The sequence below is a fragment of the Erithacus rubecula genome (assembly GCF_903797595.1).
Source record: "Erithacus rubecula genome assembly, chromosome: 13".
In the NCBI taxonomy this organism is placed as follows: domain Eukaryota; kingdom Metazoa; phylum Chordata; class Aves; order Passeriformes; family Muscicapidae; genus Erithacus; species Erithacus rubecula.
The window spans coordinates 19,129,505-19,152,310 of record NC_136665.1 but is presented as its reverse complement, the minus strand read 5'-3'; the positions used below and the strand labels follow the sequence as shown (position 1 = coordinate 19,152,310).

General features: G+C 45.1%; 1 protein-coding gene across 1 annotated transcript in view; it reads right to left on the bottom strand.

Annotated features, from left to right (window-relative positions):
- The window catches only part of ITPR1 (inositol 1,4,5-trisphosphate receptor type 1), a 158,846-nt gene that overhangs the window by 119,941 nt on the left and 16,099 nt on the right, over positions 1 to 22,806 (bottom strand). The window contains 1 exon segment of the mRNA XM_079316953.1: positions 21,255 to 21,325. Coding sequence (XP_079173079.1) covers positions 21,255 to 21,325 — 71 coding nt within the window.

Sequence of the window (22,806 nt, the reverse complement as noted above, 5' to 3'; positions counted from 1 at the left end):
TAACCACCCTCTTGCAATTGTATTCATTTATGCAAAGCCCCACCAATGGGAATTGCTGCTTCATTTGTTCAAGCTGTAACAACACAGGAAATAATGTAATTGTTATTAACTTGGAGCTGAGCTGTCAAAGCAAATGGAGAAGACTGAACAGAGATTTCAGAGAGAGAAAAATTATCTACCCTAGAGCTGGACACTGAATATCAATGTCTGCTAAAGCTAAAGCTGACCTGAGAAATGCACCTTTAAGTAAACACCTTGTGTTCCAAAGAGTTCAGAACACACCAGTGTTTGTTTTATTTCTACACGTAACCTCTTTGGTCTCCTTCAAAAAGAAAACTGCTACTCGAAAAGAGAGAAATATTTAGACACTGGATATACAGGCAGTTCCAAAAGGAAACATTTGCAGGAAAGACCAGATGCTTTTTTCTATCTCTGGTACTGAGGGAAGATGCTGCGTGAAAACACAGAGCCAGAAGGGAGAGCAGCACAAGCAGAAAGGAAAAAAACCCCAAACCCCACTGATCTATCTACAACATGTCCCATCTGACACCCATCCAGGCTAAAAAGGCAAGAAAACCATTCCTCTCCTTGCCATCCCAATGGATAATGTGTCCCTGGATGGGCAAGACTGGCCACAGGAGATGTGGGATGCCAGAACACAGCAAGTTCCCCCAGGGAAAGCTGTTAGGGACACAGAGAATGCAGCAGGTGCCCAGGGAAGCATTAAGGTACAGCCTCATTTATGGACAAAATGGGTCATTTCAACCAGGAGAAGCTACTTAAGAATCATCTCTTTACAAATCAAAGCACCTTGATGGCTCCTGGCTAATAGAAGATACAAGTCAGGAAAAAAAACTCTTTTTATTGAGGAGAGGTGAAAAAAGAAGAAAAAGCCTCAGGTGAGGGGTTCAGAGCTGCACACATGAATGTGAGTTAAGCCAGGACCCCAAGGAAGTGCAGTGAGTGTTCCTGTCCTAGCACAGCTCCATCTCTGGTCCAGCATGAAAACAAACCCTGAACAAGAGACTGCAAGGCCATCCCTTTCTCTCCCTCACAGGCACTGAAAATCAATTTTTACACACAAGGAGAAGGATCTGTATGTGCAGGGAATTCAGCACACTGATGCCATATGAGCCATATTTGTAAGTGAATTGTTTGTCCCAGCCTGAGCTGGACCCTTGACCCAGGAAACCATCCCCAAATCTCCATTTTAACAGTTTCCACGCCAAACCTCCCTGTGAGACACCAACACAATTCTCAGGATGGGAACCCTGAGACATTCCCCTCCTCAAAATCTTTGGGGCTTTTCAGTCTACATTCACCCTGGAAGTAAACCAAAGCATATTTATTTTCTGGCCACATTTCATTTAATTTTGGCTGCTCACCCCTTGGATTTCACTCTCACATTTGCTTCTTCACTTGCTCCTGCTTTTCTGGATTAAAGTTCCTGCTGAAAACAGGGCAGGAAGTGGGGGCAGGAGGCAGGGAAAGCTTGGAAGCTCTGAGCACAGGAAGAACAAGGAAAGATCAAATTTCAAACCCCCTCTGGAAGCATCAGTGTTGACCAGCATGGAAAGAACACTGTTGTGCTATTAGACAGAGCTGACTGAACAGCATAATAAAAGTCACTTCTGTTTAAAAATGTCTCGTGTGCGTGTCACAAGGAATGAAGCACCACAGCATCATGCAAGAAAAAAGGCAAATTTTTCAGCTGTTCAATAAAGCAGCTCCATTTCCAGCTCTTAAATGGATTTGGCTTAAAGAAAAACTGCATTGCCAAAAAAAGATGTAGGGAGATTAAATAAATATTTGATAATATTATTGAGGTCTTGGTTGGAAGAATGGAAGAAATAATAAAATTGAATTTAGTGTTTCAATTTTTCTTATGCTAATGAAGCACTTGAGATCCCTTGCCTGAATTACTTGTTTGTTTCTTCCCTTCTGCACCAGGTGCTGCCCTCCTGAAGTCCTGGAGAATTCCAAAGCAGGTTCTCAGGGCTGGCAGCCCCTTGGAGCTCCCTCAGCCCATCCCTCCCCTCCAAGGGCAGAATTTCCTCCATTCCTGGCATAACACCTGAAGTGATCCCTTCCAGCACTGCACTATTTCTGTATTTAACCTATTCATTTTTACAGTTTCATGCCATGATATTTTCCCTCTCCACAGGGACATGGCAGGAGAGAATTTCTCCCTCTCCCAGCAATATCTGCAGGGTCCTGTGTCCCACAGATACCAAGATAAAAGACTGGTCAGTGGCATTCCTGCCCATTTCCCTCCTGGGTTTTCTCTCTTGTTCTGCAAGTACAAGAAACTTCACTTGAGGCTCTGCCAGAAAGCAAAACTGGAAAAAAACAATTACTGCTTTTTAGCCATGTTTCTTCTTCTCTATTTTCCAACTGCACTTTTTCTCACAGCACAGCACGGACAACTCCTTTTCTAAGCACAGTTCCCACACCATGGATGCTTCCCTATGCACTGCCACGTGCCCACCCTCCTCCTCTCTGCATGCAGCTGACTGAGAGCAGCCTCTGACAGCTCCTGAGTGAATTCCCAAGCTGGTGGCTGCTCTGCAGAGCTCAGAGAGCACAGCCAGCTGTGACCAACACTGTGGGCAGACACGGGCAGCACCCAGGAGCTCTGAGCTGCCACAGATGTTCAGCTTTCCAGAAACTGGCTTAAGAAAGCAAAGATCAATGCAAAAAAAAAAACATCAATAGGAAACAACAGCCTGGAGCTGAGCAGAGTCCTGCTGCCCAGGCAAACCCAGCAGAACACCTCCACCCTGGAAGTTTATATTCCTCACTTTCTGCTGCTGGGCCTGAGTCTTCCACCTCCCCAAGGCCTCTCCCTTCTCTCCACTTTAAACAGTCCCCATCCCTTCTGGCAGGGGCCCAGGGATGCTCTGCTGAGGCCCATCAAGTGATGCAGCTCAATCTGTCCCAGCTCGCTCGGGCGCCGCTTCCCCTCCCAGGAACACAGCGCGGAAAACGCCAACAAATCATGCAGCTAATTAAAATCTGGCCTCCAGAACGTAATCTCAGCACTGAAGGCTGCACTCTGGAAGTCATTTTAATAAGCAGGTTATGCTGACAAGGTGTATATACCCCATAAACACAAGTGCTGCTGTATATTGCCTCTGCAGCAGCAAGGCAGAGCATTACAGAGAGAGTAAAACAGCCAAGCACTTCTAGAAACCACAATATTCCAGTCTGACAACACTTATGAGTTAGGCTGTGCCAGCACCGCTGCTGAAACACAATCCATGGCTTTAGAGATCAAAAATGAAAGTGGAAAGCAGTCCCTAAAGCAGTGCAGGAGCCTGCTGCAGGCAGGGCTGAGGAGCCGAGCGTTACCAAAAAAGGGAAGCGAGCAGCAGGAGCCAAGGCAGCAGAGGCACAGGGCTGGGGACAGCAGACAGCTGGATCCAGCATGGGAGGCAGCCAGCACACATGGGCTGCACTGCAGATGGGGAGAAGAAATGTTCCACGGCCCTGGGAGGAAGCAGAGGCTGCCAGGAGGGGCCTGCAGGCCTTCACCCCACTGGCAGCACATCCCTGGGGGGTTCAGTGGGGCTGGAGATGCAGGGTGGTCACTGCCAACAGGGAAACCCCAGAGACTGTGAGAGAGGCACTCATGGAGGGCTGGCCATCACCTGAAGCACCTGAGTGGGTGTGATTGTGCCTGAGTGTATCTGAGTATCAACTCCAACCCAGCCCAACACCTCAACTAACCCACAGCACCCAGTGCCACAGCCAGTCTTTTCTTAAACACACCCAGGGATGGTGACTCCACCACCTCCCTGGCCAGACCATTCCAGTACCTCATCACTCTTCCTGTAAAAAACTCTAACATCTAACCCAAATTTCCCTTAAGGCAAAGTCAATCCCAGCTCCCAGGGATGCTCCCACAGGGATGCAATTCACCTGCTGCCCACGTGCTTCCACAAACACTGAGCTGCTAAAGACAAACTGCTCCTTTCTCAACTTCAACTGAGCTGTTGTTTTCTCCTTTCATTTTTAAACACATGAACGTAATTCAATTTATTTCTGCCTGCTCTACTGGCTCATTGTCTCCCAGCAAAAGCAGTGGAACACAGGATCATCCATCTCAGGGATGTTCCATACACACTCCCAGTGTGAGCCTGCTGCAGAAATAAACACTCTGTGAACTTGCTGTCTATTTTCCAACACACAGAGCAGCTTCTCTGGCTCCTTGGTTTTTCACAGCTGATTATCTCTCTGGAGAACAGGGTGTAAGAGCCCACAGGAGCACCAAAACTTCATGGGATAATCCAAAGAGTTAAAACACACCTGAAAAGAAAACCACAAGTTTCATTTCTTTAACTCCATGTGCAAAGAAATCTGGGTTTAGGTGCTGACAATGCCTCCATTATTGCCCTGAAATCCAGGAGACAAGAAAAGAAACAGTAAAAAGAATATCCTCTCTGTGTGTCTGAAAATGCTACAGAAAATAAATGTATTCAAATTGCTTTGTGCCACAGCTATTAAAAAACTTCCTTTTCCACAAAGAACAATAATTAGGTATTTTCAATGTTTTCAGCCATCTTTCAAGCTGCCTTACTGACACAATGGTAACACATGAATCAGTGAGGGAGAATGCTGGATTCAGAAGTGATGGATGGGCTGGGAAAATTATTAAATAACACCAGCTGCAGCACTGAAGGCATCCTACCCCACATCCACCCAGAGTGAGCAAAGATACACAAATCTGGCTCACAAATACCACCTCTGTCAGCAGCCTCAAAGCAGAAATAACCTTCCAAGTTGAGAAAAAATGAACTGAAATCTTCTTTTAACACTGCCTGCTCCTTTCTGTTCTCTTTCTTCATCTGTTTCAATCACTGTCTTTATTTTCAGTTATTAATTCCATGGTAATTGCATTAGAACTGCTTTCTGGTTGTGTCAGGTGGTCCAGTCTCCTCTTCCAGATCTACACCAGTTTTGTGCCTTGATCTGCAGGATTTCAAGTTTCAAATTAATTTCATCAGGTTTCAGCTGAACTTTCATTTTCTGCACAAAATCCTGGCATTCAGAAACAGCAGAAATGACCAAAAAAAAAAAAAAATCTGATTCCATCCCACAGATTTGATAATATCACTTTACAACTGTGGGTCTGCAGAGCAGGGCAGAGCCTGAAATGGTGACAAGTGTCCAAGGCAGCCACAGTGAAATTGAGCCCCACAGAACAACCCAGCCCTGGTGGAGAATTCCAAAAGCTCCTGGAGCCCTCTCAGGCTCTGCTGTAAAAGGAAGAGTTGTCAGAAGTTCACCACACCTGAGTGGTGCCACTTGCAGGTCCCAGCCCCCAAATCCCAGCTCCAGGAGGGTCAGTGCCCTGCCAACCCTCCCACAGGGGAGATTTCAAACAATCCTGCCCAGATTTATCACTCCAGGGGAAAACTGCAGCAGCACGAGGTAGCACAGGACTGTGCCACCCACCTGCTGACCACAGGAATAATTTTTACCCACAAGCTTTGGAAAAAATAAGATTCTCAGCCTCTTGATCCAACAGGAAACTTCCATGTGATAAACCAGACACAAGTTATGAAATCTGGACTGCAAGTGTCCTTGGTATTAGAGGTGCCCAAAAAAACCCATTCAGAAATAACAAGTGTTTCAGCAAATCCCAAATGAATTTTGGATCAGAAACATCAGAAAACTGATGTTATCCAAAGGCTCCATCATGGAAAGTGCCAACTGTTCTGATGAAGTATCTGAACCTTATTCTGAGATAAATGGTACAAAGCAAAAAAAAAAAAAAAAAAAAAAAAAAAAAAAAAAATCCCCTCAAAACATCTGAGGATATGGGACATTTTATGTGCATTTCCCACTTCACTGAGATGCTGTGAAGGAACAGCACTGGAGCAATGAGGTAAATTTGTCTGCCAGCTCTCTGGACTTTTAAAAGTGAAGTTCATGATACCAACCATGCCTTCTCTTTGCCCATTGAAGATATTCCAGAAGTTCTGCTAACACACAAACTGCATGTTAGGCATTTGCAGAACAAATCCACTGTTTTTTATTAAAGAACACTTAAATACTAGATGAAAGTGAAATGAAAAACTTCTTCAGGAAGGATTATGGGTCTGAACAAAAGATATTGGCTGGCACAAACTCAGTGGATTGTATTTCCACCACCTCCAGCCCTTGCAGAAACAGAACCATTAATGACCAGGAGTGTCACTGGTTCCACTGTGCAGATTTCCCCTCCTGCTCATTCAAAAAGCTTTGAAGGTTTTTTTTTACAAGGTGAAACCATTGCAAGTGTGGTTAAAAAATGACAAAAAACTCCGTATTTGAGGAGAAGCAGATGAGCTGCTGGAGACCCACGTGCACTGCAGAGCAGCTCCTGAGCCAAATGGCTTTGTGACACTGAGAATAATGCTGTTTTTTACAAGGCAATATTGAGGCTGGAGGGGTGACAGCAGGTCAGAGCAGGGACAGAACAGTGCTGCACAGGGATGAACAGATCTGCTATTCCAGCCCTGGGCTGCTCCACTACAGACACTGCCAAGTGTTACAGTTTTCATGCACATTATCTCCTTTTCTTTGATGTAACATGTCTGGAGAGTTGTCATCAGCTTGCCCACACTCCCAGACACTGTGTCCCAGTCTGGGGACACAAATGACCATTAAACTGAGAAAGCTTCAGCCTGCACTGCAGGGCTGCTCCTGGGTTCTGAGTGACCCCAAACACCCCAACCCCACCCCAGAGAATGAGATTGTCTCAAACATCCCTGCGTGGTATTTTTCCTAATAAATGCACCCAAACAGCTGCTGAGCACAAGCCTTAAGCCATATGCCTCTGACATACACAAATCAACTTTTCCACTAAAAATATTGAAACTGAAACTGTTGATAAACCCACTGTGATGGAGCAGATGGATCTGTCAGTTCACCATCAGAACACCCTTTTGCTAGATTGCAAATCTGAAGAGGACTTACAAAGAAATAACAGATTAAAAACTTGCAGAGGATTTACAAAGAAGTAACATTAAAAACTTGCAGAGGGCTTTCAAAGAAGTAACAGGGATTAAAAAATTTGCAGAGGACTTACAAAAAAAGTAACAGATTAAAAACTTGCAGAGGACTTACAAAAAAGTAACAGATTAAAAACTTGCAGAGGACTTTCAAGAAGTAATAGAGTTGTTCTGCACATCCTTGAAGGGGCAAACCATGAAGGGGCAAAATCACAGAATGAACTAGGCAGGAGAAGACCTTTGGGATCAAGTCCAACCTATGACCAGACATCTTCTTATCAACTAAACCATGGCACTGAGTGCCTCATCCATTCTTTCCAATGGTTTAAACAGTGCAGAAATGCACACAGGATGGACAAGGAACCTGACTGAACCCAAAGGTCCATGAAGGCCACCATGGCCATGAGCTCCTCACCCTCCTGAGCAGAGCAGGGAAAGCACTTTGCTCACATAACAGCTCCCCCCGTGCCCACCAACCATCAGAACTCTCCCCAGGGAATGTGCAGAGCTCTGGGCAGCAGCAGAAGTTCCCAGGATTGCTGCAAGAGCAGGATCCTCCCCCAGTGCTGCAGCAGCTGCCTCTGCCCACTCCACCCCACGCTCCCTCCATGGCAACCCCTCCACGCACACCAGGAAACTCAGAGAGAAGGAGAAATTCAGAGGTGATGGCTGGGAGCTCAGCCCTGCAGAAATCCCTGCCAGATGTTGGGCTGGCTCCATGTGAACCCCAAAAACCCCAGCTGGGAGCAGCAAACCCTCACAGGATGCTGTGCCACAGCTCCATCACTGATGGGTGAGGAATTCCTGTGGATCCATGTTATTCCAGTGCACACCTTCCTTCCCCAGCCATCACAAGTATCCAGCCCTTATCATCTATTCCCACCATCCTCTGAGTGTCAAGCAGGGAATAAAAATATTGTAGCCTGACCACAGGCATGTGGTTCCCTCCTGTACAGGTCATTAGTTCTGGTTTGTGTTTATATTGACACACAAATTTTGAATATTTTGCTCAGAAATTCCCTTTGATACATTCAGGAACTCTCACTGGAGCTGATGCTCCAGCAAAAGCTCTGTCCAGAACCAACACCATTGCCAAAGAGCTCGAGGACATAAAACAGCACAAGGCAAATCTCACCCTTGAGAACATTTAGTGTTGTACAGAGGAACTCAGCATTTATCTGGAACAGAAATCTAGATAAGCTTACCTTTACAACTGCAAAATAATAAATATTTATAAACAAACGTCCTCCTTTGTACTTACCAACATCAGGGCATTGTGCCTTTACACTTGGAAAAATCTAAATATTGGAAGTGTGGTTTAAATTAGCACAGCACACAAGATCCTGCCAGTGAATTATCCACCAATAAAAACCACATTTGGAGGTGGGAGAAACTCTGGGAGCTTCCAACACGCGCCACAGAACAGATATTCAAAGTAGCTGAGTCACTGTGGTTTTCTGAAATGAGCCCCCAAACAGGACTTGAAGGAAGGAACACTAAGTGACAGGCACTTCAAAACTCCTGACAGATAAAAGTTTTTCTTTTAAAGTTCCTGAGTTTTTCAGTCTAAGGCTGCAGCTTCTTTACTTCACATTTTCTCTCCCCCTTTTATTTTTGGTTTTTGAATACTTTGATATCTAGCTCCCAACACAGTGTTTAACTTCAATCCTGCATTAAACATCAGAGCAAGGAGCAGGCTCAGCAGACTTCTAAAAACCCAGAGCAGACAGGCCAATCCAGCATTTCTGCAGAGAAAAGGCACAAGAAAGAGAACAGCAAATGTAAACACTGGAAACACCTGCAGGGAACACGAGGTCCAGCAGGGTGGAATTAATTCAGAGTGAGATGCAGACTGCTCCCCTCAATCCCTCAATGGTTTCAGCAGGAGCAAACCCTGGTGAAGGATCTCAAAGATCCTTCAGCACAAATCTATGCAGCCATCAGGTATGAAAATAACACTGAGAGCTCAAAGAAAGGAACTGCTGCTCAGAAAAATCCCCTGGAAAGGGCCTGAAAGCAAGAATCCATTTTTATGTTTTTTTATCGTCCCCCAAAGAACTTGACTTTTTCTCTGAGGTTTTGGGTTGTGTTTCTTTTTTTCTGCTGAATTTCAGAAAATTAAAAAACTTGGATATTTTCATATTCTTTCTCAGTAAGGGATTCATGGAGAAGTTGGAAGAACAGAATATTTTCTCCTGCTCAACTCTGAACATTGCTTGACTCATCAGTGGGAAGAATAAGATCTCCATGTGGATTCCACATCAAAAACCCTGCAAGGTTTTCCTCCCATCCTACATCCCTCTCCCCATTTAGTGGGTGCATGGGCAGCACAGGGAGTTGTGACATCCCTCTGGAAACACACCCTGAACCAGCTCAGCCTCTGCAGGGTTTTCCCTCAATCAAACACCCCAGGCAGGCACAGAATTAATCCCATTTCTTCCCTTTCAGCTTTCCCTGCTGCTCCTCTGCCTTCAAGGTCCTCCCACTGAGGATTGGGAGCACTGAGCAGCTGTGGTGATCCTTCTGGATCTTTCAAGGTAACTGCACCCAAATATTAAAATACCAACATGAAAACACATCCTCTCAGTTATTTTTCCATCAGGTAAGAACTACAAATTAAATGTCAACTGTGATATTAAAATTAAAAGGAGCTGCTGTGAAGTATTAATGGGTATTCAGAGCATAAGCTACTAAAATTAAATATAAAATCATCTCTATATCTTGTACTCCTTTCTCCTACAATGTTTATTTGTTTATATATACATACAGAAATATATACATGAACCTGTAAGGAGACTGCAACACAAATAAGCTGTTAAAGCCCAGAGTTCTCTGCAGGCAAATTCTGATCCCAATGCAGAATTATCATCTGTCAAATTGCCCAAATCTTCACAGAACACAAAAACTTGCAGCACATGACAGGCTGCATATGGAAAAAAATTATATTTGGGATTAAACCTTATAGATCATATTTGAAGGATCTTCTCCTCATTGTCATTCTTCATGACCAAGGCCATCTGCCTGACAGGGAGTGGGAGGAAAGAAATTCTTTACTTATTTTAAAGCTTGTCAATGCCAACCAAGAAGGTTATTTGTAAAATCTACATTGCCTTCAGATTTACCTCCAATGCCAAGGCTGGAGCCATTCCTATTTATTGAGGGTGCACTTTGCAGCAAGGAGGGATTATTCTCCCTTTGGAGCCACCATCCCATAACACTGCCAAATGTTCCTACAGCAAACACACAATTTTCATTTGTGTGTTTCCACCAGGAAAATGTGGTGATCAAGTCACTCTTACAGGACCTCAGCTTCTGATCAGTTTTAGTGTGATCACCTGAGTATGGGACAGTATTTGCTTTCCAATCAACAAGGAAAATGCAATTCTGAAGGTCAGAACAAAGTAAGTCAATACTAACCCCAGCAAAGCTGCACCAAAGTGTCTGCTCCATAATTTGCTCAATCCTGGTGTTAAGACATGAGCAAGAAGCCAAAGGCACCTGGATGCATTTGCCATAAAAATCCAGTTAAATACATGAAAAGCTGTGGCTGGGAAAGGCTCAGTGCTGAAGCCAGTTGTGAGCAGGCAGCATCACAGATCCACCACTTGGTGCTGGTAAATCAGAGCTGTGGGTCTGGAGCATTGGCCAGATCAGCACTGCAATTCCTGCTTTTGGGAAAGCACCAAAGTCAACACCCAGCTCAGCCCTCCCTGCTCCTGACTCCCCTCCAGAGGGGACTCAACTCTTCTCCTTCCATGCTGGTTACACTCTGAAAATGCTCAAATTATTCCCCTTTCTCTGACAATAAAAGAGCTTTAGGGCAGCAGGAGCAGCTGTGGGCTGGAATCCCCCTTTGGACTGGCTCCCAGAGATTTGGGCCACCACCAGCCCCAAGCTCTGCCCCAAAGCCAGCTGCTGCTGCCTGGAGCCCACATGCTGCTCCAAAGGGGAGGGAAAGCATTTTTGCAGCTCTAGCTCAGATTTTTTCCTTTTCAGGATGGCTGCTCCCTCATCCAGCTCCCTCACTTCCTCATGCCTGCAAATTCTGTGTTTATTTTTTTCCCCTGTGTAATTTTTAACCTCGACAAATAAAAGGGTTGACATTCACTAAATGCAAGGTCTAAGTGCTACCAGATTGCTTCTGCATAGCACAGCTCTCTGCACCCTCAATAAAACCCAGCTCAGGCAGAATTTGCTCTGGTTCAGGCAGGGGAGGATCCTGTAGCAGAGTTTTCAGCACTGTCATGGTTTCTCTGCTGGCAGTGGAGCTTGCAGGAGATTTCTTGCTCTGAACATCACTGAGAGCTACAGAAAGGCTCTTCAACCACAACACAAGGAGTTATGTTTGCACTGAACTTCTGTACATTACATAATCAAAACAGATGATAATTGCCAACACTGGGGCTCAGTGCTGACTGTTTTCACAAGCTGGGAATGAAGAAGTGTCAGCCCTAACACTTAAGTCCTTTGAGTCCCTCTCTGAATAGTTGTTCATTAGAATAAAATTGTCAAAGAACACTGCACTCAGTGTCAATCTGGTGTTTCCATGCTCATGTGAGACATAAGGCTTCTTTTACACATTTGTCAAGGGCCACTAAAGCTAATCCAGGATTTTTGCAACTCCCTGCCCCCAGCCAGCCAGTTGCCAAGCAAGGAAACAAACAGTTTATTCCTAAAGATCCAGTCAGGTGCTTTTCAAGACTGACCTCAAAGCAGCAAATTCCTCTCTGGATGGCAAAAAAATGCAAAGCAGTTTTCAGAGACAAGAGCCTTCAGCAACAGCTCACTTGTTTCCTGGAGTTTGGATCACAGACTCTCAAGTCAGGCAGCAAAGACTGGAGGTTTTTATCCACTCAGGCTCCCAATCAGCAGGAGCTTGACAGATCAGCACTGGCACCTCCATCTCCACCCAGAATGTCAAGAATGCAGCTGGAGGTGCTGGAACTGTGCAGGGATTGAAGGAGAGGGATCACACTCAGGTGCTGACACATTAAGTACCACATTTCATGCTGAAGGATGAATCCAGACCCTGCAAGAAGGGCAGAATATTCCATCTCCAGCAGTGTGGGAAGGCAGGAAGGTGTGAGTGGCACAGAGTGTTTGCTGAAGACACCTGGCAAGGTTTGCCTTCTCTCACAGCACATTTTTATGGCTGGCTCTGCTGGCAGCCTCTCCACTTTCCTTCTCACTGCTCTCAAACACGAGCACTCACAGCTTCACCTCCCTGAGACAGCACCACTGCACTCAGGACTCTTGCTCAGTGAAGAACAGCCTGCCCAGAAAATCAGAAGTGAAATTATTTAACTTCTGGGTTGGGTTCCTCTTGGACTAATGACTTGCATGTGGCACTTGGGCACAGCACCTGTAAGGCCTCCTTGATACAGGTACTTAGCACATTTATCTCTTGTCTTCTTAAGTAAATAACCTAAACTGAAAATATTTTTGAATTGTAACTCATTTCCAAGTATGAAGCCTTCTTTTTAAAGGAAAATAAGTGAAGTTTTTTGTATGCATAGAACTTCACTGTGTTCTAAAAGCAAGAGAAGGGAGATGATACAGAACAGACTGAAGAGCTGGACACAGATGGGCTCCCCAGGGGTGTCACAGTGCACCCACCTGCTCCCTCTGAAAAACCAAACACCTCAAGGGATGACAGGAAATCCAACCTGGCCACAGAGAAGTGTCCAGGAGAAAAAGCTTGAGAGGCCAGGTTTGGTTCCTTAAGCTTCCCTCAAGCATCCTGGGAAAGGCAGAGCTAAAACCAAAACTCCTGAAGCACCAACATGCAAATGCAGATGTGGAGGAGGATGCAGGAGCAGGGATCACACCTCCCCTGACTGTGCTCATCAGGAAACATCCAAGCCAAGGGCAGCCAAGAGGCTGAGCCTGAGCTCAGCCCTGCAAGTGTCAGCACTTCCAAGCTGGAAATGCTTTTCTGAACCAAACCTGAGTGAGTTTGGCAGCAATGTTTGTGCTTCCACACATCCAGCACAGCCCACAGCACTCCTGGGAATGTCTTTAAGGGAACTACAGCTGCCTGTGACTGAATAAAAGCACTTTGAACCTCAACTGCAAAGCCCTCACAGGTGATGACCCCCTGGTAACTCTAATAACTCACTGGCTGCCAAATTCCAAAAGCTCCCACCAAACTGGGAAGCATCATTTAGATGATCCTTGTCTAAAACACCTTTCCCTGAGTATTTGGGTGTCTCAAGCACCCAACAGCAGGTGAATCCAGCTCCAAAGAACTCCAAGCAGAAGTGAAGAACAGACAACCCACCCAGCCTTGCCTATTCTGTATTATTTATATTTATACCAAACTGCACATAAGAAAACAATAATTCATCACAGCTCTTGTACTGGAAAGAAAGAGATCTTTGGCTCTAGGTTACCACAGTTGGATAAAATCTCACCCAGGGCCAGGTCAGTGAGCCTGGGCACAATAAATGTTCTCTCAGTGAGGTGTTCTGGACTGCCAGCAGGATTTTCCACCCCAGACCTTACCTGAGGCTCTCCCTTAAGTCTCTCAGCACTTTAGATAATGAATGTACAGCTCAAGATGTTCCCAGTACCTGGGAGACTTCTGTCCTCACACACAGGGTTTTTTCCACACAATTTATGACATTATCCATCTGCCTGCATCCTGCCAAAGGAGTGAGCTCCTCTCCCTGCAGAGCACTGGGCTGTGCTGGCAGAACACACAGCACCCACCCTCAATTCACCTGAAGGTCCTTGGGAGCACTTGGGATTGAAGAGATTCCCCAGCATCTCAATCCTGCCAGCTCACAGAACAGACTCTTTCAAAAGCAACACAGCAAAACAGGGTGCACAGAACACACTTGGCTACTCTAAATATTAAGCAAGTCCCAAATTTTAATAACTTTGCTATATTAAAAGATAGGCACCAATGTCACCCCACCCCCACAATTCATCAAGGCATTTCACTCCCTTGGGCTCTTGTGACTAAGTATAATATTTCATTAAATATCCTGTTCATACTGGCTTATGTACTAGGGAACACACTAATTTTAGAAAACTGATTAGCTAGTTCTTTCTAACTGAATGTTATTGTAGCTAAGGTCAGATTTTGCACTGAAACTATGGCAACAAAGCCACAGTATTCTTTTGTCTACAAGGTTGGGACCAGGTTTATTAACAGAACTGCTCTACTTAATAGCTCAGCACTGCTTTCTGGCAATCCCTTCCTCAATCCTACCTGAAATACCCTGAGCTTTCCACGGGGAAAAGGCTCAGACCTGCAAGAGCTGAGAAAGAATACATGTTCCAAAGAGCATTTTGCCCAGTTCTTCAATTTAGGGCACAGTCAACCCCCTTTGTCCCACACAAAACTTGTCAGAACAGAACTGCCCCCATTTCCAGAGGGACCAAATGCACAGATCAAACTTCTCCCAGGAGTTGAAATAAATCCCCCTCCTTCCTCTGCTGAACTGAACCAACAGATGGGGTTTCACAGAGTTCCAGCTATGAATATTAATGGCACTTTCTGTTCCAAAGGGGCTTTGCTCTGCTCCATCTCCATGCACAACACCCAGATGAAAGCCCTTGAAGGCCAGAAGCTGGCAGGCAGCTGTCTGGGCACAGAGCAGCAGGGACACAGCCCAGCCAACCTCTGCAGCTCCTCCTCACTGTCCCCAGCTGGGCAGACCCTCCTGACCTGTGCCAGACCCTTCCCCCTGATCCCAGCACCCACCAGAGGGACACAGGAGAAATGCTGATCATCTCAACGAAGCCAGCAATTATTTAGCCAGTCATTTATCTCTGCTAAGCACATCAGCACAGAATCCCTGAAGGGTTTGGGGTGGAAGGGACCTTACAGCTCATCTCATTGTCACCCTGCCATGGCAGGGACACCTCCCAGTGTCCCAGGCTGCTCCCAGCCCTGCCCAGCCTGGCCTGGGATCTTTCCAGGGATGAGCAGCCACAGCTGCTCTGGGTAACAAAGCACCACAGACTCGGGATGCCTTTGGGATATCCTGGTACTCCATCACAAATCATTCCTGACTGCACCACAAACTTGTCTGGCCAGTAAGGAACCACTGCAAGAGATGCAGGAAATGAAAGAAAAACACCTTTCCAATTCACTCTGCAGATAAAAACCCACCCAAGCTTCCCTTTGATTCCTGCACCCCCTGACCAGGGTGTCCCAAGCCTTAGCAGATAAAAAGAAAACTTCTCTGCAGGAAAAAGCAACACTTCCAAATTCCCAGCTTTTCTAAAATACCTAAATGCTGCAGTGACAATTGTCCCCAACATCTGCTTGCACATAGGCTGCAGTGGGCTAAAGTTCCACAGTTCAAAGCCAGGATTCAGGATTTCTTCATCTTATAAAGGGCAGCAAATTTAAATGTGTACAAGCAGTTGGCAGTTTCCTAGTGCAGCTCTATAAATACTGAAAGATTCCTCATCAAGGCAGCAAAATGTATTTTAGATTTAACTATACCCTAATTCAGCAAGACTGAAAGATTTTTTTTTTACTCAAAATGCTCAATGCTTCAATTTTGAATAAAAAAATTATAGGCATAACAGACTGTATTTTTATCATTTTTCTCTTCCATCACAAGAACCAAAAAGTTGATTTTGATTTTACACTTATTTTGATTTTTACTGTTTTTAAAAAGGGGCTAAGAGGCATCTTTTTTCTTTTTATGGTGTTTGGCTGCAAAACAGAAAAGTTTAAGTGGGTATTCACTATTATGCTCCACTTTCTACTCTTGTATTCAGCACAGGCATTTTAATCTCACTTGGACATCTCAAAATTGGAAAGGAGTTTCTATTGCAAGTGATGGATGTCTGCAAGAAGACTTTGGCCTCAGCACTCAGGCACTCCCCAAGTTCTGCTTCCTGCATGAAAAACAAATCCTGCTATTTGAACTGCTAATATCAGAGGGGGGAAAAAAAAGCCATATTTAGACTCTAGTTTAAATTTTCCTTAAAGGAATCCAGGCACTTTAATAATTAATGTATCCAAGCATTTCAGCAGCATTAGAAACTCCACATCCAGAAGGAAAAGAAGCCCCAACTTGGCTGTGCAGCTCAGGTCTATCCCATCCCCTGCACCATCATTCCAGCTCAAACCTCTGCAGAACACCCACTCCAACTCAGCTGAGAGAGTGAAACAACTCAGGCTACTCCACATCAAAGTTTAGAGAGCTGATTTCATCCCTTCCACCACAGCAGAGCAGGAAAAGAGTGAGTGGAGACCAGCAGGACTCCAGCTGCCCACCTGCTGGGAGCTGAACAAGAACATCAGGCTGATCCCAGAGAAATGGTGACAAACCCAGGGGTGGCACTGAACCCCCCAAAGCCTGCAAAGGGCACCCTCTCTGCTGCTCATACTCCTCCAGAACCAACAGCCAGAGGGACCTGGGCATTTGTTTCAGCTTCTTTTCTAATTTTCAGAAGTGTTTGGGAAAATTACATTATGTGACTCTTCAACTGAAAGAATCCCTGATCTCAGCCCTGATGCCAAACTATAAACAAGCTTGCCCTGGCTAAATAAGGGTAAATAATGTGTATGTGTGCAAGAGAATTCCAGAGCCTCCAGCAGACCTACATGAATCACAGATTTCCTTCATATTTTTCCTTCATATGGAGTTTCCTTCATGTAACACAAAGCAGGAGTGGGGAGGATTCAGATCAGTGATGGCAAAGCTATGAAGGACAAAATATAAAATATTTCTGCTGGGGAGAAGCACATTGGCTTTTCAGTGCTGAGCACAGGGATAACTCCAGAACATCAAAACTGTGGATTTTGGGAAGGAGCTGTTTCCTGGGAGGGTGGGCAGGCCTGGCACAGGTGTCCAGAGCAGCCCTGGATCCCTGGAATGTCCCAGGCCAGGCTGGACACTGGGGCTGGAGCACCTGGGACAGTGGGAGGTGTCCCTGCCATGGCAGGGATGGGATGGATGAAACAGAAACCATTCCCAAGCCACTCCATGATTGATATTAAACAGTTTTTATACCCATATAATTATAAATGAAAGCAGCCTTGGGAGCTGCTCAAGGCTGAGCCCCCCAGGGCTGGCCCCCAACACCTGCAGAGCCACAGGAGCACAGCCTGGATTAGGATCAAAAGAACAAACAGAATTTGAACTACTCCTCTTCTGCCTTGCCATGAGGGTATTTTAAATCTAAGATATGGGTTCATTCCTTGAACATCTTGCCAAAAAAAGAGTGTTGCCCAGCAACTACTAAAACAATGTTCTGGAAGGAGGGAGCTGCTGGACAGATTAACCCAGTGAGTGCCCTTTTTGCCAGGGTTTCAAGCATCTCTTGCAGAGCTGCTGGCAGCCAGCTCTGCATCCCAAATAAAGAGCTGTAAGGAATTTCCTGAGAAGCCTGTCAGACAGACTGCTTTGCTGTAGTAGCAGTGTCTTGCATTAAACAAACACGTTTGGCTCGGGCAGGGCTGTGCTCCAGTACAAATGAAGACAAATAAACCTCTGCACATGCACAGCTCCCAGGCAGCAGCAGCTCTGCTCCTCATCTGCACAGCAGGGACCTCTGTGAGCACTGCAGGAGTGACTGCCAGTGAAATTGGGGCTTTAGCCCAGCTGAGGGTCAGCCCCAGGTCACACTGCCCACATCAACCCAGGCACATTACAGGGAAATTCATCTCCAGCCACTGCTGAGCTGCACAGTCACACTCAGAGATGGCAACTGGAGCTTAATAAAAACATTAACTGTCTTTTCTGTTTAAAGGAGTGTGGATAACTAAGGGAATGTCACACTTTTTCTTTTTTTAGAGACTCATACAAGTACAATTTCTTCCAGGAACCTCATCTGCACACAGTACATTTACAACAGTTAAGTATAAAAAACCTCTTTTGCATATTAACATTATTAAAAAGAAACACCCTAATGAATATACTCTTCAGTCCTCCCATTCTGAAAAGCAGTTTTAGAATTGTTTGGAGCTGGAGGCACAAAGAGCCAGAGAAATGCTGTACTTGAAAAAAAAAAACCCAAACACGCCCAAACCACTGTGTTTAAAGTGGACACATAAATCCAGAACTAAAAAAATAATCCACTGAAATCTTAGCCCATAATTACCATCCAACCTCAAACCCCTGACCTCAGGTGCTAAATAATTCTGCTTGGGATGGAAAAGAGTAAGAAAAAGAATCTGCCTTCACACCTTCAAGTGCTCAAATGAATATTTTAATGACCTAGAGGCACCACAGCATTACAAGTGAAATAACTGCAGGACTGCAGGTAAACACTCACAGGAACTTGTGTGTGCTGCACTAACTTCCTCTGGAGCTCCTTCCAACTCCAGCACTTCACTTTTTTCCATCTAATAACCCTGGAATTCTTTTTTTTTTTTTTTTTTAAACCATCTCATTTACACTTTTACTCCATGCACCACCCCCTCTGACTCTCAGCTGCCTCTTGCACCTCACCCTTTGCAGGGCTCCCCCACCACCAGCTCCATCTGTCAGACACCTTCTGTCACCAGAGCCAGCCCTGCTGTCCCCAGGATCCCTCTGCTCTCCCTGCAGGCTGAGCAGCTCCCACTGCAACATCCTCTGTCCCACCAAACACATCCACATCCCCTCCTGCCTCCCATCCTTGTCCAAGCAGTGATTTCCCAGCACAGGCTCTGGCAAGGGGCTGATTTCAGGAACAGGTTCCTCAGGCAGGGCTGTTTCCACACCACAAGCAGTTTTTAGTGACACAATATCTCAAATTTAAGCACAGCCACCAGATGCAAGTGATTAAATGTAGCCTTGGCAACATGACTTTTTACAACCTGAAGCACCTGTGGTTAGGGAGAAAAGCAGGATGGATTCATTCTGCCACTGGATAGACAGGCTTGAGCTTCACACTGAATTTTCTTGGAGTCATCTATGCATATCTAAGCAGTCAATCTTGCTTCTAAAGATCTCTCCTCATCTTGATTAAGCATGAAATTTATATTTACAACTGTTTTACATCTGCAAACAGGAGACAGATCTGCTCTGAGAAGCTCAGAACAACACTGCTTAAAAAATGATACCAAAAAGGAGATTGCCAAGCCTGGCCACAGGTGACAGGCTCAGTGTCCCTCCCAGGAGGGGACTGACCTGCCTCTGGACACCTGGAGCACAGGGACATCAAACAGGTCACAGAAACACACAAGTGTTTTTCCAGTCCTCTGTAAGGGCATAATGAGAGTCACTTCCATCTGATTCATTTTCTTCTTGCTCCAGGAAAATTTTGGAACATTCCTTCGTAATTACCAGTGCCTGACCCCACTCCTCAGGCCTGCAGCTGCTGGGGTGACCACAACATGATTCACAGGATGGTTTGGGTTGGAAGGGACCCCAAAACTCATCCCATTCCACCCCCTGCCAGGGGGCACTTTCCCCTATCCCAGCTCCAAGCCCCACCCAGCTTCTGCATAAAACTGGGGGTTTTTTTTCCATTTCCATTTTCCCCTTCTGGTGAAGATGGGGTGATAAACTCCCCTATTACTTCTTCTGAACATGTTTATCATGGAAAGCATTTTATCTCAGACTACACTTACAAAGTATGTGTATAAATAAGAGAAAAGCCTGCTAAAATTTTATGACTTTTGTTGCCATTTACCATTAAGCATAAACTTCCCCATGCAGTAACTACAAAGGTTGGAAAAGGTTCACACCATTCTTTCTCTCCCTGTATAAATTATAAGTAATATGAGAACATTTACAATGTCTAACCATGGTGTTCTATGTCAGACAAATGTCTCTCTCTGTACTTGCAGTTCCTAAACTGTGCTAGCAAGAATTGCCTTTTTCTCATTCTTTTCTCTCTCTGTCTCTCCCTCCCCCTCCTTCTGCACCCAGCAGTCTCAGTCAAATCTGCTTTTATTCTTCCACATGATTTTAACATCAAGAATGCCTCAAGTCAAGGTTCCACATAACAACATTGTTCTTTCTTGGAGAGCTCACCACTGAATGCTGAAACTTCCCCAGGTTGCCTCTTTACTGTTTCAATTATCAGCTCTTCAGTTTTCCAGGAAAAACGGAGAAAAAACAACTAGAACTCACAGACTTCAGCAATATTTTAAAAGGAGAGTTTCATTATATACAATATCATGTCATAGCAAAAAAAAATTAAAATAAATAAAACAAAAAAACACCCAAACAACCCAAAAAACCAGCAAGCAGTACAGATTGCACATGATTTTCAAAGGCAATCACCTGCAGTCCTGGCCAAAGCTGAATAGAATGATGGTGATTCTGAGACACAGTTCTGCTACATCTGAACAATAAAATCCAGACCCAAACTGCAGAATATTTGGCTGAATTATCCCCTGGGTAAAAAATGCAACCCAGGGGTGAGAAAAAGAATTCAAGATCTTTGCAAACAAAATCCCAAATTCCCAAATCAAAATTCTTTTCCTGTCTGAGTTTTTCTTGAACCAGTCAGCCCTTGCCAAACTGTGCAAAGCAGAGCACTCATTTCTTATCACTGAGCATAAATTTCCTGGCAGAAGGAAAGCAAAGCCCAAGGTAGCTCATATCAAATTAGGTCAGACAACAACAGTCATGGCAAACACTTTGCTCCTTTTTGTTTTCCCACTCCCTGAGGTTTGGTACTGGGTAATTAGAATGTGTGATAGAATGGAGAAAAGGAAATAAAATTCCCAAGAATCCTGAAAGTTTGGACAGATCTGAAAGGCAAACAACTGAGAAGCTGAACCCCATCCTCTCACAAAGCTTTCTTCATGCTGGGTTTGGCTGGGACAGAGTTAATTTTCTTTGCAGCAGCTGGTAGAGCCAGACTTTGGTTTTGTGCTGGAAGCTGTTGGTACCACAGGGATGTTTCTGCTGGGCAGATTTCTGCTCCTCACCTCACCTGTGAGGGCTGAGGGGACACAGCCAGCCCTAGGGATGTCCCAGACCATAGGACCTGTGGAAGTGCATTTTGTCTGGCCCAACACCTGCCTGCCCTTGGGAAATGGGCAATCAATTCATTGTTTTGCTTTGCTGGTGTGTGAAACTTTTCTCCACTAAAGTGCTTTATCTGAACATTCTTCCTCTCCCAGTTCTCTCCCCCATCCCACGTGGTGGGGATGACTCAGGTTAAACCACCACAGTCCCACAGCCATTCAACACACACATTTCTCCTCATGAGCTGTCACTTGTGGAAGAAGATGACACTAAAATATGCTACAGAAAGCAGAGAGGTCAGAACTGCCACACATCACTGCACAAAACCAAGAACCACTTCTAAGCAGAAGGTTAAGGAGCTGTCTGACCAACTTACCTCTGAATTTTTTGGGTGGGTTGTTAAGATCACCTGCTTCTGGCTGCACAACACACCGATCATCCACAAGGCTGCAAAGAAATGAGCAGTGAAGTGAGATTGCATCCCCTGCAGCCCTCCCATCCTCCTCAACAAAACCCAAGTCGTTCACTTGCAATATTTCATCCGAGTGGCCACTCCAGCAGAAGACATTCCCCAAATGCCAACTTATGCCAGATCTCTCTAAGAAGCATGCAGCTGATTTTTACTGTTGCCCAGAGCTATGCTCCTGGTAGGTGGGACAATAAATAAGTCATTGCTCCTGTGTTGTGCATCATCTTTATGTCCCCTGCTCGAGGTGCAGACAGAACAGCCCATATTCTAGGGAGGTGACAGACAGCCTCAGGACAGGTCCTGCCTCTTGGACAGATTTGAGTCATGCTGCAAATGTGGTTATATGAATAGAGAATGGGAAAATATGGCAGCTATGCAAACTGGACACTGACCCTGTGACCCCTCAATATTAAGAAATGGCAGGAACAGTCACTGCCACAATAAAAATTGACTCTTGAGAGAAAGGAAGGCACAAATGGACCCTCCTGCCCACCAGCCAAACACAGGGTGAGCTGAGGGACTGAGCCAACCTCCTCCTGTTCTGCCAGGAAGGAGGGAGCTGGACAGGCAAACCCAAGAGATTCCAAGGGGGAATGCCAGGACAGGGCTGTCTGTCCCTGCAGAACCCCCACAGGGTCAGCTGAAATCCCACAGAATAAACGGAATTGTTAAGAAGCAGCTGCTCCCACTACTTGAGCAGCTTTGGATCAAGGTGGAATGGGGCTTTTCCCAAACACCACTTCCAAACTGGAAAATTACCCCTGTGACCAAACACTTTGGGGCTTGATTTGATCCTGAATGACTCAATTTGGCCCCTTACAACCAATCTGTCAAAGAGGCTTTCTACACAAACGTAGAAAGTCAAACTCCAAGGTCAAAGGCTTGAGAGGTCCATTCTCATGCAGAATCAACTTGAGAAAGACTGAGACCTAGAATATGAGAGTTGTTCCTTGCAGAGGCTGGTCACATGCAGGGAGCATCTTGAGACAACAATTAGGGAAAATAAGGAAGTGCATGAAAGAGATCAGAGAAACTAAGAGGGCTCAACAGTTTTATGCATCTAAAATTTGCATATGCAAACATTCAGAGTGAATTGCTTTTTCCCCATGGATTTTCTCCCTACTCAGTACTACATACAGATATATATATATATAGGTGCTCCAACATGAATGGTGTTAACATTTGAGCTGAAGCACCTGCTTCTGGTGAACAAAGGGCCAAAAGTATCAAGGAAATAGGTTACTCTGATCATCCCATACAGATAATCTCAGTGCAATATATCCCTCTCATCTGAGATTAAGTTGAAAGTAAAGAGGAACTTCCCAAAGCAGTAAGAGGAAAATTTGACAGGGTGAGAAACACAGAAGAGGATATATTGTACACCAATAATCATCAAGATGACAGCACTGAGTCTGGGAAACAGCAAGAGTAAAGTTCTGATTAAGCAACATGTCATAGG